This window comes from Podarcis cretensis (genome assembly GCF_951804945.1).
Source record: "Podarcis cretensis genome assembly, chromosome: 7".
NCBI lineage: Eukaryota > Metazoa > Chordata > Lepidosauria > Squamata > Lacertidae > Podarcis > Podarcis cretensis.
In genome coordinates, this window is record NC_137176.1 from 93,483,459 (window position 1) to 93,499,299 (window position 15,841).

At 50.3% G+C, this 15,841-nt stretch overlaps 2 protein-coding genes across 2 annotated transcripts in view; one reads left to right on the forward strand and one right to left on the reverse strand.

The window, feature by feature from the left end:
* FBXL6 (F-box and leucine rich repeat protein 6) overlaps window positions 1–15,841 on the reverse strand; it is a 173,768-nt gene that overhangs the window by 29,465 nt on the left and 128,462 nt on the right. The window lies entirely within an intron of this gene.
* Window positions 1–15,841, forward strand: part of SLC52A2 (solute carrier family 52 member 2) — a 36,618-nt gene that overhangs the window by 18,293 nt on the left and 2,484 nt on the right. The window contains exons 10-12 of the mRNA XM_079982795.1: window positions 6,258–6,382; window positions 12,654–13,673; window positions 15,042–15,165. Of these exons, the coding sequence (XP_079838921.1) occupies window positions 6,258–6,382; window positions 12,654–13,673; window positions 15,042–15,165 (1,269 nt within the window). The remainder of the gene's footprint in view (window positions 1–6,257; window positions 6,383–12,653; window positions 13,674–15,041; window positions 15,166–15,841) is intronic.

Below are 15,841 nucleotides of genomic sequence, written 5' to 3' on the forward strand. Positions count from 1 at the left end.
GACTATGAGGGCCACTCCATTTCTTTTACGGGTTTCTTGCCCACAGTAGTAGATATGATGGTCATCCGAACTGAATTCACCCATTCCCGTCCATTTTAGTTCACTGATGCCCAGGATGTCATGTTCATGGTTCTTACATTCCAGGTTCCTATGCAATATTTTTCTTTACAGCATTGGACTTTCCTTTCGCTTCCAGGCATATCCGCAACTGAGCGTCCTTTCGGCTTTGGCCCAGCCGCTTCATCAGCTCTGGATCTACTTGTACTTGCCCTCCGCTCTTCCCCAGTAGCATGTTGGACGCCTTCCGACCTGAGGGGCTCATCTTCCAGCGTCATAACTTTTATATGCCTGTTGTCTTTGTCTATGGAGTTTTCTTGGCAGGGATACTGGAGTGGCTTGCCGGTTCCTCCTCCAGGTGGATCACGTTTGTTCAAAACTCTCCACTATGACCTGTTCATCTTGGGTGCCCTGCTCGGCATAGTTCATAGCTTCTCTGAGTTCTTCAAGCCCCTTCGCCACGGCAAGGCAGTGATCCATGAAGGGGAGGCAGTGATCCATGAAGGGTCAATAGGAGCATTTAAATATGCTGAGGCAACATCAAAATGATTAACTTTTAACCCTCTCAGACTTGCCATTGCTAAAACTGATTTTACTGTTTCAGCCTTTGCTGTTGGGGCAAACACTTCATCATAATGTATCATTTTTCTTTGTGTAAAGCCCCTTGCAACCAACCTGGCTTTCCTCTGACAACTACCATCAGCCAGCTTTTTCACTTTAAAAACCCACTTACAGCTTATGGGCTTTTTACCTTCAGGCAATTCTGTAGGTACAAACACATTGTTGTTTAGCAGAGAGTTATACTCTGCCTGCATTGCTTTTAACCACGCCTCTTTCTCTAGAGTAGGTAACTCTTGCACTTCTTCAAAGTTTTCTGGCTCAGTTACACAAACCTGGTTTATGGTGGCTGGGAACCCATAACGGTCTGGAGGTTGACCTTTATTTCTTCTTGCAGACCTCCTTGGTTGATTAACCTCACCCCCTGGGCTACCTTCAGGACTGCTTTTGGGGTGGATTGATTCTGGAGATTTACCTCCTCCTGTCCCTGTTGCACTTTCTTCTCTCCCCTGCTCCATGCTAGCAGCTGGAGAAAAATGCTCAACCTTTACCTCCTCCCTTTCAGTTTCTCTAGGAGAGCTGCCATTTCTTAGCTTTGTTTCAACTGCCTTATCAGGTACGCTCGGCAGTAAAACTTTTTCTGGCAGCAGGTTTGCATGTATCTTGGGCCAATTTCTTTGCTCATTAAAGCTGGCTGATCGACTATAATTCAAAAGATTTTTATCATCTTCAAACCTGTAGGCTTTCGTACCACTTTCATACCCAAGAAATAGCAACTGCTGTGCCCTTTTCCCACCTTTTCTTCGGTTCTTTACAGGTATGTCAACCCATGCCTTTGTCCCAAAGATTCTCAAATGTTGCAAACTGGGACTTTTGTTATAGAGAATCTTATAGGGTATGTCATCTAGTACCCTTGACCACAAGCGATTCCCAATATAATTCGCAGTCTTAATACTCTCAGCCCAGTATTTAATTGGAAGATTTGCATCTGCTAACAATGCTTTCATTTGTGTCTGCAAGACACCTCCCCTACGCTCTGCTACTCCGTTCTCCTGAGGCGTTGCCACATTGGTAAGTCTATGTTTAATCCCTTGGGAACGCAACCAGTTTCTTTGGGAGCTTGCCATAAACTCTCCTCCCCTGTCTGTCTGAATAGAGCACACCCTTTCGCCAAGTTGCCTTTCTACCCTTCTTACCCAGAACTTCAAAGTTTGGGCAACGTCAGACTTTTGCTTTAATGGATAGACCCAGCCAAATCTAGAATAGTCATCCACTAGGATCAAACAGTACTTGTTATGGGAGACACTTGGTGGAAAAGGACCAGTTACATCAGCATGAATCAACTCCAGTGGTTTTTCGGTTTCTCTCTGGCTTGCTCTTGCTACTGGGCAAGCCCTGCTTTTAACCTCCTTGCAGATATTACAGTCTAAGTAATTATCACAACTTTTAATGTTTTTCATTCCCCCACACAACTCCAATGTTTTGTTTAGCACCTTATAGCTAGCATGAGCCAGACGCCTGTGCAGGAGATGAATACACATATCATGGGTTGGGACATTTTGCACATTAGCAACCTTAGACTCACACTGCAGTACATACATATTAGTTCTAAGGTTAGCATTTGCCAGCACTGCCCCATTTTGCTTTATCTGGCACTGATCTCCCACGAAGTTTACTTCAAAGCCTGCTTTTGCCAAGTCAGGAATGCTCAGGAGATTTTTTTGCAAACTAGGCACACACAACACATTCCTGAATGTGTGTCCCAGTTGTGGGAACACAACCTCCCCCTCACAAACCACATTAGCTTTCTGGCCCGTAGCAAGACTTACATGTTTTTTGTTTGAGGCCCTAGCATCAGTTAGCAATCCTTTTCTTTTACAAAAGGTTTGAGAAGCTCCACTGTCCAGAACCCACAGCTCTTCATTTTCCTGACCATCTGCAGACACCCAAGCAGTAGACTCTCTCTGCTGCCTCCTGTGCTTCTGCTGTTTTTGTTGTTTTCTCGGGCAGTCCCGCAGCAGATGTCCACTGGACTTGCAGCAAAAACACCTTTTTACTTTGTTGACCACCGGCTGGTCTGCAGCAGCTCCTCCTGGCTGTTTCTCCGGCTCCCAACACCTCTGGTCTTCCCGGCTGTTGTTCCCTCTGACTCAGGACGATAAAGACTTTGTCCTCTTCCCCCACAGGCCTCCCTCTTAAGGCTAGCTCCTGGAAACAGCCTGTTAGGAATTTTAGGTGGTTCACCAGGGAGTCCCCCGGTTTCTTCCGACACCGGTACAGTCTCCTGGTCAGTGTTATCAGTGAGCCAGCTGTCTCTCGCACATGGACAGCCTTGAGCGCATTCCACGCCTCACTTGCCGTCACCTTATCAGCTACGTAGACTAGCTGGCTGTCGTCCACTCCAAGGATGATCGTAGCCAAAGCTTTCTCATCCTTTTCTAGCTGGGCCTCTGCTAGTGCCAGCTTTTCATCATCGTCCTCATCCTCCTCAGGGGGCTGCGGTGGAGTTTCCACCCCCTTCCACAGGCCCTCACGCTTGAGGAAGTGTTGCATGCGGACCGACCAGATGCTGTAGTTCGTGGCCGTCAGCTTCTCCAGCAGCACGCCACTTCTGGACTGCTCCATCCCTGCAGCTCACCTCCAGCACCCACGGCGAGATAACTGCCACCTGTACTCTTGCGCAGCGGAAGCGTGCTGGGCCCATAACCCTGTCGCGAAATTCCTTGCGGCGCTTTCAGCAGAAACGCTAAGAGTCCCAGGTTTTTCCCAGTGCAGTCTTTTAATGTGAGGTATATACAGGTATTTACAAAAGAAACAGTCCGTACAGAGTACTTACAAACGAATACTCTCCACCACAGCACCACCACACCACAGCACAACCACCACAGCAACCACGCCCACTGTTAAACAGGCTTTCCTTTTTAAAACAGGTGATAGCCAATCACGTTAATCACACTCCTGCTGAGTCACTCTGACTCAGCACTTCACAGAGTATTGCATCATCCTGTTGAAGCCTGCAGACTTATTCAGTATCCTGCAAATCCCAACAAAGACAGCCCCTTCTTCTCATTTCTAATACCCGAAAATGTCTGAAAGAGGCAGCTCTTTAGGTATTTGAGGCCCAAATCATTTAGGGCTTTAAGCATGAGCCCCTTGAACTGGGCCCAGAAACAAACTGGTAGCCAGTGGAGCTGTTTTGGAGAGGGGGGTGTTAATGGGAGTTCTGAAAGCATCCCAACCAGTGATTTGGCTGCTGCACTTGAGACCAGCTGAACTTCCCCAGTCTGCCAGAACAGCCCTTTTGTCCTTCCTCCGTTGCGGACTCTGGCTGCAAACCACCACAGTTAGCAGTACCATCCCTTGAGGCCAATGGCCTTGATCATCTGACACAGATTTGCAGTCCCTAAACTTTAAGAGCACAGGGCAAACACTCCGGGGCAGCATTTCCCCAACTTCTTCCTGCCAGGGGAATGTTCAGAACCTGATGAAGGTGTTAACGGAGAAATCTGAGGGCTCCCTTGGACAAAAAACAAGGACCCCAGCCAGGAATACCAGAGCAAAACAGCAGCCAGTAGGCTTGGTCTTTGTGACAGGACTCCCACCTGCCACCAGGTGAAACAAGATGGAAGCCCCAAACAAAAAAGCCCCCCAACTTCTATTAGCTGCTAATCCCCATGTTACACCCCCCAAACTACATCACTATACATCACGGTTACATCAGGAAAGGGGAGGTCTGGGGGCAGTAATCTGAGCATCCTGGACCCTGCCCCATGGTTCCCCTTGCCCTCCACCAAACACCCATCAAGTGTAACAAAAGAGATATTTACATTTCCCTGTTTCCCAGCCAAGTCAATCACACCCTTCTCTCTTCATCTGGGTTTATTAATTCTGGAATAGCTACCTGTCTGGCACTCAGGTATCAGGATGCCAGGAATTATCCCTCAGGCAGAGGGGCTGCTGAGTAGCTGAGCTCACATATCTATATGAATTTCTAAAGTTTTCCCAGTGAGCCAGTACATAGATACATCTATCAGTGAATTCTTACATTTGGTATTGTGCAGCAAAGGCCCTTTGAATAGATAGGAAGAAACTGTGATGAAGTGTTTTGTGGGGACAAGTGATTGTGCTGATTTTGGTAGTTGGCTTCATGTGCACAATATCTGCTGGAGGGGCAACCCCCCCCCCCAACCTATACATAAATTCCTGCAACAGAGGGAAAGGAAGATGTCCCAGGGTGGGAAAAGAAAGGGAAGCGTCCAGGTGAGAGCCAGAAGGGATCACCTTTCATTGTGTGGGACAAGATCTACCTGTGAAAGAGGACTTTGCATTCTTTCTACTGTGTTTAGATGATGGCGGTGGTGGTGATGATTCTAATGTACTAGGAAAAGTTTTAATACCATCTTATTTTTTTTAAAAAAAGGAACATCCAGCACCGAACTGGTTAGCAGGACCCAGTGATGCTCTCTACTCTGCCAGAGACACCATCCTTTTCACTCCACCCTGATTTTCCTGAGGCTGTGGAGCTCTGGAAAGCCTTTGTGCCAAACAGACGCCCCTCTGTCTGAGGCCGCAGGAAGAGGGGTGGGGAGCTGCGTCACGGACAAACTCGGGACCAGAGGGCAACCCAGGGCTCTTGAAAGCAGGCATCCTCTTGCAAGCTCTGTGGGGGTGCCTCTGGGCCGACAAACGCCCTCCCTGCAAGGGTGACCCCCCTGGGAGGTGTTTACTGCTAAGGCAGGCAGGGCTGGAGCACATAGCTGTCAACTTTCAGATTTGAAAATGAGGGATCAGCAGCCTCGAAAATAAGGGATCAGCAGCCTCACCTGTCCTGGGGACAGCCTACGGGATATCTAATAATCCGGGATAGCAGCGGGAAGCAGCAGGAAACGGCAGTGGAATAAGGGAATTTCCCACAAAAAAGGGGAAGGTTGACAGCTATGGGAGTGTGGCCACTGCCCTGGTGCTGTTGTGTCTTCTGCTGCAAATCCACACCGTGATCAGCTCCCGCCCAGAAATCGATGTCCCCACTGTGGAAGGACGTGTGGATCCAGAATTGGCTTCCACAGTCACGGACTCGCCGTTAAAACTGTGTTTATGGAAGACCATCTTACTCGGCTACAAAGGAAAGAAGAAGGCATGCCTAAGACCATCATCAGAGCCCTGCTGGATCAGGCCAGTGCCCCATCTAGTCCAGCATCCTGTTCTCAAAATGGCTGAATGAGCAGTTGCCTGTGGAAAATCTGCAAGCTCAGGATTCAAGCACAAGAGTGACTCTCCCCTCCTGCGGTTTCCAACAAGCGGGATTCTGAACCATCTTTGCCTCCAACGGACTACTACCCTGTGTGGCCAGTAGCCACCTACAGTCTCACCCTCCATGAATTTGTCTAAGCCCCTTTTGAAGCCTGTGGCAGGGAGTTCCATAGTCGAATCATGCGCTGCCCTGAATATTCCCGCATTCATCTTCCTGGGATGTTAGGAGAGAGGGAAGGGAACTTCTCCCCGTCCACTGACTCCAGGCCATGCATCGCTTTCTAACCTCCTGCCTCTTCTCCAAGCCAAGGAGCCCCCAAGGCTGCAACCTTTCCCTGCCCACCACGCGCCCCCCCCCCGGAAGGCAGGGTGTGACATCTGCAAGCTGACAGATGTGCCAGATCTGTGGTGGGAAGGCGGAAGCCCATCATGTGCTCCTTCTACTCAGCTCTGCTAGGCTCAGTGGAGCAGGGAGCCCCAGGGGCCAGGAGGAGGAGGAGGAGCCTCCCTTGAGCAGGTAGGAGGTCAGCCTGGGGGGTGCGGGGTGGGGTCTGGATGGACACTGCAGGTGGTAGCAGCGAGGGGAGGGAGAGACTTGGGGTAAGTGCGGGGGCAATCTGGCAGCCTCTGTGCCCCTTCTGTTTGGGGAGGGTTGTTTTAACCCTCCTCACCTGCCAGAGAGCCTCTCCACCTTTTCCTCCTCCAGCCCCCCAGAAGTTAAATTTCTACAAAATGCAGTTTCGCAATGTTCCCTTCTTTAGCCATTCCCTGTAATGATTGATTCAGCATTCTTGAGTCAGGAGCTGGGGAAAAGGTTATGGATAGTTTACTTAGACTCACGGCTTCAGAAGGCAAGCGCAACAAACAGATGGAGCCAGGATGGCGCCTTCCCTGAACCACAGAATTGCAGAGTTGGAAGGGACACCCCTCCTGGGCTCATCTAGCCCAACCCCCCCTCAATGGTTCCATGGAATTCAGGGTGATCCTCTGGTTTCAGAGCAAAGGAGTTCCAAGTCCACAAAGGCGTCCCCATTTTCATCTACCTGGTTGGGGGGACAGAGACACAAGGTGGCTGGGTTTATTAGTGGCATGAGTCAGAGTTGCTCTTTTAGGTCCAGTCGTGACCGACTCTGGGGTTGCGGTACTCTTGCTTTACTGGCCAAGGGAGCCGGCATACAGCTTCCGGGTCATGTGGCCAGCAGGACTAAGCCGCTTCTGGTGAACCAGAGCAGTGCACGGAAACGCCGTTTACCTTCCCGCCGGAGTGGTACCTATTTATCTACTTGCACTTTGACGTGCTTTTGAACTGCTAGGTGGGCAGGAGCAGGGACCGAGCAACGGGAGCTCACCCCGTCGCGGGGATTCGAATCGCCGACCTTCTGATCAGCAAGTCCTTGGTTCTGTGGTTTAACCCACAGCGCCACCCGCGTCCCTGTTGCTCTTCAGCCATATCTTAACTCCCAGGCAGAGGGGTGCTGGGTCTTAACCTGACGGCAATTTCCCTGCCTGGAGAAATCATGGGCTCCCACCAAATTGGGTTGGGGCCCTCAGCTGTCACTCACTGCCACGGGGGAATAATCTGTGCCATTCCCCACCAGCACTTTGCTGTGTGTGTGTGTGTTTTTGTGTCTACATCTGTTTTCATAGAATCTTAGAGTTGGAAGGGACACCAAAGGCCATCTATTCCCACCCCCTGCGACGCAGGAATCTCATTTCTCTGTTCATTTTTCTGTCACAGTTGTGAGGAAGCTGTTGAGAAAAAATGAAATTGAAAATTCAAAACAAAACGCTTCAGCGATGCAATTTAACTCCCCATCCATCCCTGAAGGCAATGGGACTTGCCTTTCATTAGGGAAACAGCCCAAAGGCTGCTAATGGGTCTACTCTATGCAGACAGTAATGCCCTGGACTGGGACTGGGGTGTGTAGGGGGGGCAGCAAATGGCATCTTCTACCTTTTAAAGAAAGTGAGGTAAGACAGTGGAAAACAGGAGTACCTGGCGTGGTCCACAGGGTCACAGAGAGTCGGACACGACTAAACAACAAGGTAAGAAAGGAGAAACAGAAAAGGTGAGAGCAGCAGCGGCAGTTCTTCATATCCAAGAAACTAGGAGGCAGCTCCTGGGGCATCAACAGGTGGTGGGGTTTTTTTTTGGGGGGGGGGGTCAGAACAACTTCTGTCCTTGCTGCCTGCCTATTTGTCCACCCCCAAATCCTTCCCCCCCAAAAAAAATTATTCATTTTATAATACAACTAAACAACACAAACAGAAAAACAAACAATACAAGCAAATTCTTGTCTTATCCTTATTTTTTTTAATCATTGTTAGGTGAGCTTCCCCAAGTCCCCCCTATCTGATTTTCATCCCACCCCCAAATCCTACCTATGTTTCCTCCTCCCTCAAGGTTCCCCCATAGCTTCCGTCTCTGCCCCAGATTGCAGCAGGCCCCCTTTTGCAGAGTGCAACAATTCTGCTCTTTGGGAGGGGGAGGGACAGTTTAAAATGAGGCCCTATGTGGAAAAAGTGGCAGGACTTTGCCCCTTCTTGGCCAAGTCCAAAGACTGTGTCTGCAAGAGGAGGAGGAAGAGACGGCTGCCTGAGAGCTCGATGGAGAGGACGTTAAAGCCTAATTCTGCCAGGCTCCACAAGCACGGTGCCCCTCTGCCCTTTTGCCTGTGGCCGACCCAGAACAGGAGAGATGGGAGGTATGGATATTGTCCCTGGACATAACCAGTCTCCGAAACTCGCTTCAGTGCACATTTAAACATGCATCTCCCTAATTCACACTTTTCAAACAATCAGGGAATCAAAACACATCTAGCTTTCGAAATCTGCATTTCTCTGAATTTTGCAGTGCAGTTCACCAGCCACATAATATGTGCAAAAATGCATATATTGGGGAGAAGTTTCGATAATGACGTACATGCTAATGAAAGCAGCATAATTTTAGGGGAAATTTTGTAATTCGGGCAATGTTGCATACTAATATGCCCATTAGGAGAAATTTCTACTAGAAAGCTGGTGAATTTTCATGAGGACCATAGCTGTCAACCTTCCCCTTTTTGTGGGAAATTCCCTTATTCCAGCGCCGTTTCCCGCTGCTGTCCCGGATTGTTAGATATCCCGTAGACTGTCCCCGGGTCAGGTGAGGCTGCTGATCCCTTATTTTCACATCTGAAAGTTGACAGCTATGATGAGGACCTTTTAAAGAAATTGAAAACTGATGTGGAAATGTGGAGAAAGGAACTCAAGGGTGGAAAAGCAAGAAACCAAGAGAAACTGAAGTTGGCAGATTCGCCTCTTCCTTTTTAAAAAAATGATATTTATTAAAATTTCAACAAGAAAAAAGGTTACAAAGGTTGTAAAAAGAAAATACAAAAATGCAGAAAACAGAAAAAGAAAAGAAAAAAAGGTAAAAAACAGTAAAAAAGATAAAAAACAAATCCCTCTTTCTATTGTCTTACCACTCATTTACTTATTTTCATGACTTCCTCACACCTCCCTTTTTTGTATTCCAGTTAATAGTTCAGCAAATCCATACCCTCTTTGTTTACTCTTATTTCTTTATCTTCACATATTATAGCTTTGAATTCCCATCAAATATCAATCCATTTTTACATATTCCTATTAACCTTATTGCTAAAACCGCTTCATTTCATTCCAACCTCATTTTAACCTTCAATAATTTTACAGTGTTTCTGTAGATAGTCTTTGAATTTCTTCCAACTCTTCTCCCTGGTCTCAGATTCTGCCAGTCATTTCTGCCAGTTCCATATAGTCTATTACCTTCATCTGCCATTCTTCCCGGGTGGGTAAATCTTGTGTCTTCCAATACTTCGCGATGAGTATTCTTGCTGCTGCCATGGCATACATAAAAAAAGTTCTATCCTTCTTTGGCACCAATTGGCCGACCATGCCCAGGAGAAAGGCCTCTGGTTTCTTCAGGAAGGTATATTTAAATACCTTTTTCATTTCATTATAGATCATCTCCCAGAAAGCCTTAATCCTCGGGCATGTCCACCAAAGGTGAAAGAATGTACCTTCAGTTTCTTTACATTTCCAGCATTTATTATCGGGCAGATGGTAGATTTTTGCCAGCTTGACTGGTGTCATGTACCACCTGTATATCATTTTCATAATATTCTCTCGTAAGGCATTACATGCCGTAAATTTCATACCTGTGGTCCACAACTGTTCCCAGCTGTGGACCACAGTTCCCAGGCCAAATTCGCCTCTTCCTGCTCCCCAGACCCTGAAAGGCTTCTTTCTGCTGGAGGAGACAGACGGATGGATTCTACCTGGGTAGCAGCCGGAGCAAGCCTGACCCACAGACACTCTCTGCTTGCTTCTTGGCATAATATCACAGGGAGATTCACCTGCAGCACAGGCTCCTCCGACACTCCTGCTTTGTGTCACCCAAAAGGAGAGCCTGAGAAAAAAGCAGGCAGACGAGTCAGACCAACAGAAGAGGTGCAAACAGCAGCAACAAGGATCGGGACCGTCACTGATCACAAGGCCAACACGAGTCAGCTGTGTGAGGTTGGAGGGAGGGAAAACTCAGGGGAGAATCGTCTTGGGGGTGGACCCAGGAGAGGCCTGCTGTTGCCCTCATCTCCTGCCTGGGGGCTCCCCTTAGAGCAGGGATCGTCACCCTGTTCAGACCCACTTTTAACCCAAACATTCATTGGGGAGCTGCTTCTTAATCCTAATCTGCATGGTGGTCGTGCTGAGTTTGGCCTCCACACGCTAGTGGGCCCCCCCGACCCACAGTGACATGGGGGGCATCTCATTCTCTGCTGGGCCAGATGTGCCCCCTTTGGCCTGATCCAGCTGCTGCAGCTGGGCTTCTCTGATGCTCCCCAAGACCACTTCCAGGCCCATGTATCCGGATGTGGCTGGTGGTCTGTTGAGCGCCTGGTCTGATTTATTAGCAGGGAGTTGAGCTGGCCTTGGCACAAGCAAGGGGGCAGTTTCCTCTTCCTTTCTTGCGTAAAAGTGCCAAAGGAACTTTAACCATGCAACCAGATTCAGCTGAGATGGACTTGAATCCCAACCCAGACTAGTCTGGAAGGACCACAAATATTTGAAACCCTTTGCCTGAATGGCTTCCGGAAGCAGCCCCCACCCCCAACACCTGCAACTGTTAAGCCTGCAGCCCAAACCCACCTCTCAAAAACTGTGGCGGACTGGCAAAGGGAGACACCTGGTGGCTTGCCTACCAGAAAAGGCCAGGCATTCACTCAGGCCCCAGGGAATCTCAGGGCTTTAACCACATTAACTGTGCAGTTAACCTGCGGAACTCCCTGCCACAGGAGGGAATGATGGCCACCAGTTTGAATGGCTTTAAAAGAGGATGAGACAAATTCATGGAGGAGGAAGAGAGGGCTATCGATGTCTCCTGGTCAGGATGGCTCTGCTCTGCCTCCACAATCGGAAGTAGCAATGCTTGCTGGAAAATACAGGAGGGGAAAGGGCTCTTGTGCTGGGGTCCTGTTTGCGGGTTTCCCTTTGGGGCATCTGTTGGGCCCCGTGAGAACCAGGTGGGCCCTTGGCCTGATCCATGAGCCTCTCCTTATGCTCTCCCCCCCCCCCCAAAAAATATTCATTTTATAACACAAATAAACAACACAAACAGAAAGAAACAAACAATACAAACAAATTATTGTCTTATCCTTATTTTTTCTAAACATTGTTAGGTGGGCTTCCCCAAGTCCCCCCATCTGATTTTCATTTTACCTCATCTTTAGCAGTTTACATATATCATAATTTTTAACCATTTTTTTGTAAATCATGCTTACTTTTACCATAAAAATCTTCACATTTTATCACTTACAAATAATACTATTTTAAAATACCCTATCTTCTGCTTCTAACCCTACAGCCAATATCCACTTCCAAAGCTATTCTAAGATTTATATATTAACATATTTTTAAAAATATTCCTTAAACTTCTTCCAGTCTTCTTCCACCGTCTCTTCTCTCTGGTCTTGGAGTCTCCCGGTCACTTCGGCAAGTTCCATATAGTCCATCATCTTCATCTGCCATTCTTCGATAGTTTGTAAATCTTGTTTCTTCCAATTCTTCGCCAATAATATTCTCACAACTGTTGTGGCATGCAGAAAATAAGTAACATCCTTTTTGGGGATTTCACCCCCCACTATACCAAGTAAAAAGGCTTCTTAAAGGTAAAGGTAAAGGTACCCCTGCCCGTACGGGCCAGTCTTGACAGACTCTGGGGTTGTGCGCCCATCTCACTTAAGAGGCCAGGGGCCAGCGCTGTCCGGAGACACTTCCGGGTCACGTGGCCAGCGTGACAAAGCTGCATCTGGCGAGCCAGAGCCGCACACGGAAACGCCGTTTACCTTCCCGCTGGTAAGCGGTCCCTATTTATCTACTTGCACCCGGAGGTGCTTTCGAACTGCTAGGTTGGCAGGCGCTGGGACCGAGCAGCGGGAGCGCACCCTGCCGCAGGGATTCGAACCGCCGACCTTTCGATCGGCAAGTCCTAGGAGCTGAGGCTTTAACCCACAGCGCCACCTGCGTCCCCTAAAAAAAGGCTTCTTAATAAATGTGTTTTTCAACACTTTTTTCAGTTCATTATAAATCCTTTCCCAGAAGTCTTTTACCTTGGGGCACGTCCACCACAGGTGGTAAAAGGTTCCTTCTTTTCCCTTACATTTCCAGCATTTATTATCATGAGTATGATACATTTTTGCTAATTTCACTGGCGTCAAGTACCATCTGTCCTTATGCTCTTCTTAATCTGCTGCCTCCTTTTACTCTTCCAGAAGCGGCCGGCAGCCACCAACCCACCCGCCCCCTGACCCTCCCTCCACAGCGATGAGCTTGGTGGTGCATGCCCTGGTCTGCCTGCTGGGCACCGGCTCTTGGGTGGCCATCAACGGCATGTGGGTGGAGCTGCCCCTCATCGTGCCCAGCGCCCCGGAGGGCTGGTTCCTGCCGTCCTGCCTGACCGTCATCACCCAGCTGGCCAACGTGGGGCCCCTGGCCGTCACCCTGGCGCACCGATTCCTCCCGGGGCAGCTCAGCGAAGTGGGTGTCATCTACGCCATCCTCTCTCTCGGCTGCCTGGCCTGCCTGCTGCTGGGATTCTTCTGGGGGGAGACCAGCGTGGTGGGCGGCTCCCCCCGGAGCGTGGCCCTGCTCAGCCTCTTCTTCCTCCTGGCCCTGGTGGACTGCACCTCCTCCGTCACCTTCCTGCCCTACATGCAGAGGCTGCGGGCACCCTACCTCAGCACATACTTCGTGGGCGAGGGGCTGAGCGGCCTCCTGCCAGGGCTGGTGGCGCTGGGCCAGGGGGTGGGCACGCTCCGCTGCGTCAACGGGAGCCAGCAGGGCAACAGCACGGGCCTGCGGGCAGAGTACCAGCCGGCCCGCTTCTCTGCCACCGCCTTCTTCCTCTTCCTCTGTGCCATGACGGCCTCTTGTCTGGCTTCTTTCCTCCTCCTCAACCACCTGCCAGCCGCCAGGCGGGAGCAGGCCAAGGAAAAGTACCGGGTGCGAGTCCAGATGGAGGTGGCGGGCAGCGGGCGGGCCACGGTGGAGGAGCGGCCCAGGCTCAGCGACCCCGCGGGCAGCCTCTTCGGATCCGGAACCTACTCCTGGCCCCAGGTAGCCTACATCTTTGGGCTGCTGGGCTGGGTGAACGCCCTGACCAACGGCGTCCTCCCTGCGGTGCAGTCCTACTCCTGCCTGCCCTATGGAAACACCACGTACCACCTCTCTGCCACGCTGGCTGCCTTGGCCAACCCCCTGGCCTGCCTCCTGGGAATGTACCTGCCCAGCAGGTGAGTGGGCTGCTGGGAAGGGGGCAGAAGGCACACACAGTTCACAATATGTGCAGACGGTCTGGCTGAGCCAGGGCTTGCGCTGTCAATGGAGGGGCGTGGGGCAGACCTCCAGGATTTCCTAAAGTTGGAAGGGACCCTAGGAGTCCTCTACCTGTAGCCCAACCCCCTTCAGTGCAGGAATCGCAGCCAAAGAATCCCTTATCCAGAAGCCACCCAACTTCTCCAACAAAGGAGAACTCTGCCACCTTCCGAGGGAGTCCATTCCACTGTATAATAATGATGATGATGATGATAATAATAATAATAATAATAATAATTTATTTATACCCCGCCCATCTGGCTGGGTTTCCCCAGCCATTCTGGGCGGCTTCCAACACAATATTAAAATACAGTAATGCCTCAAACATTAAAAGCTTCCCTAAACAGGGCTGCCTTCAGATGTTTTCTAAAAGTCTGGTAGTTATTTTTCTCTTTGACATCTGGTGGGAGGGGGTTCCACAGGGCAGGCGCCACTACCGAGAAGGCCCTCTGCCTGGTTCCCTGTAACTTCCCTTCTCGCAATGAGGGAACCGCCAGAAGGCCCTCAGTGTCCAGGCAGAACGAAGGGGGTGGAGACACTCCCTCAGATCTACTGGACCGAGGCCGTTTAGGGCTTTCAAGGTCAGCACCAAGACTTTGAACTGTGCTTGGAAACGTCTTGGGTTTCTTATGGTCAGAACGTTCTTCCTGACATTTAGTCAGAATCTCCTCCCATGCGATTTGAGTGTGTTGGTTCGTGTCCTCTCCTCTGGTGCAACAGAAAACAAGCTGGCCCCATCTGCTGAGTGGCAGCCCTATAGAAGTTTGAAGGGGGCTCTCAGGTCACCTCTCTCGCCCTTCCGTCTTCTCTCCATGCCCTTTGATGCCCCCTTGGGGTCTGTGGGGACGGAAGAGGCTTTTCAACAAGAAATGTAACCAATAACGGAGCTGGCCCATCAAGGGTGGCTGGCATTAAGGCGGCATGCCCAGGTTGGCTCCAGCACCAGATCCCTCAATCATCCTGATTTGAGCAGGGCACCCTGGAAATACAGAAGCCATCCCAGGTCCCAAATGGACCCCAGAATGTCCTGTTTTTCGGTCCCATGTTCTCGCAGGATCCGGCTGACTCATGCAAGAGCATGAGACCAAAAAACGAGCACCTCTGTTTTGATCAGAGGGGGGTTGGAGGGAATGCAGCCCCCCAGCAGAGGTGCCACTAAACCTGGAGAGGGCAGGATGCCCTGGGGCTAAGCCTGGAAACCTCCACCAGACCAGAGGTGTTGAGAGGGTCCTGAGCTGGGATCCCGAGCCATTTCTCTCCCTCTCCCCGACTTCTTTCACCCCCAGATCCTTGATGCTCATGGGAGTCTTGTCCTTTGCGGGATCCCTGTTTGCTTGCTACATCATGGCCATGGCAGTGCTCAGCCCTTGCCCTCTCCTGCTGCATGGATCCCACGGAGTCGTCCTCATTGTAAGTATGAGTGGGGGGGGCAGGATAAGGCCCTTACACCCTTCCTCCCACTTCAGCTTCCTCAGGAACTCGGAGGCAACGCCTTCCACCACCGTCTCCCAAATCGGATGCCAAGCTGCTGGACCGTGGAATACACACACACACACACACACACACACAGACGTCAGCCCTGCCCACCAGTCCAGCATCAGCAAGGAAGCAGGTACAGGAGGAGCCAGGAAAGTGGGCAGGGAGAGAGAAACCCCCACCTCTCGCTTATAATGGGACATCTAAACAGATGAGACGTGGGTGGCGCTGTGGTCTAAACCACAGAGCCTAGGACTTGCCGATCAGAAGATCGGCAGTTCGAATCCCCGCGACGGGGTGAGCTCCTGTTGTTCGGTCCCTGCTCCTGCCAACCTAACAGTTCGAAAGCACGTCAAAGTGCAAGTAGATAAATAGGTACCACTCCAGCGGGAAGGTAAGCAGCGTTTCCGTGCGCTGCTCTGGTTTGCAAGAAGCGGCTTACTCATGCTGGCCACATGACCTGGAAGCTGTCTGCAGACAAATGCCGGCTCCCTCGGCCTACAGAGTGATATGAGCGCACAACCCCAGAGTCGTCCACAACGCGACCTAATGGTCAGGGGTCCCTTTACCTTTAAATAGATGTAACTATATTTATATAGCTATATCCTTC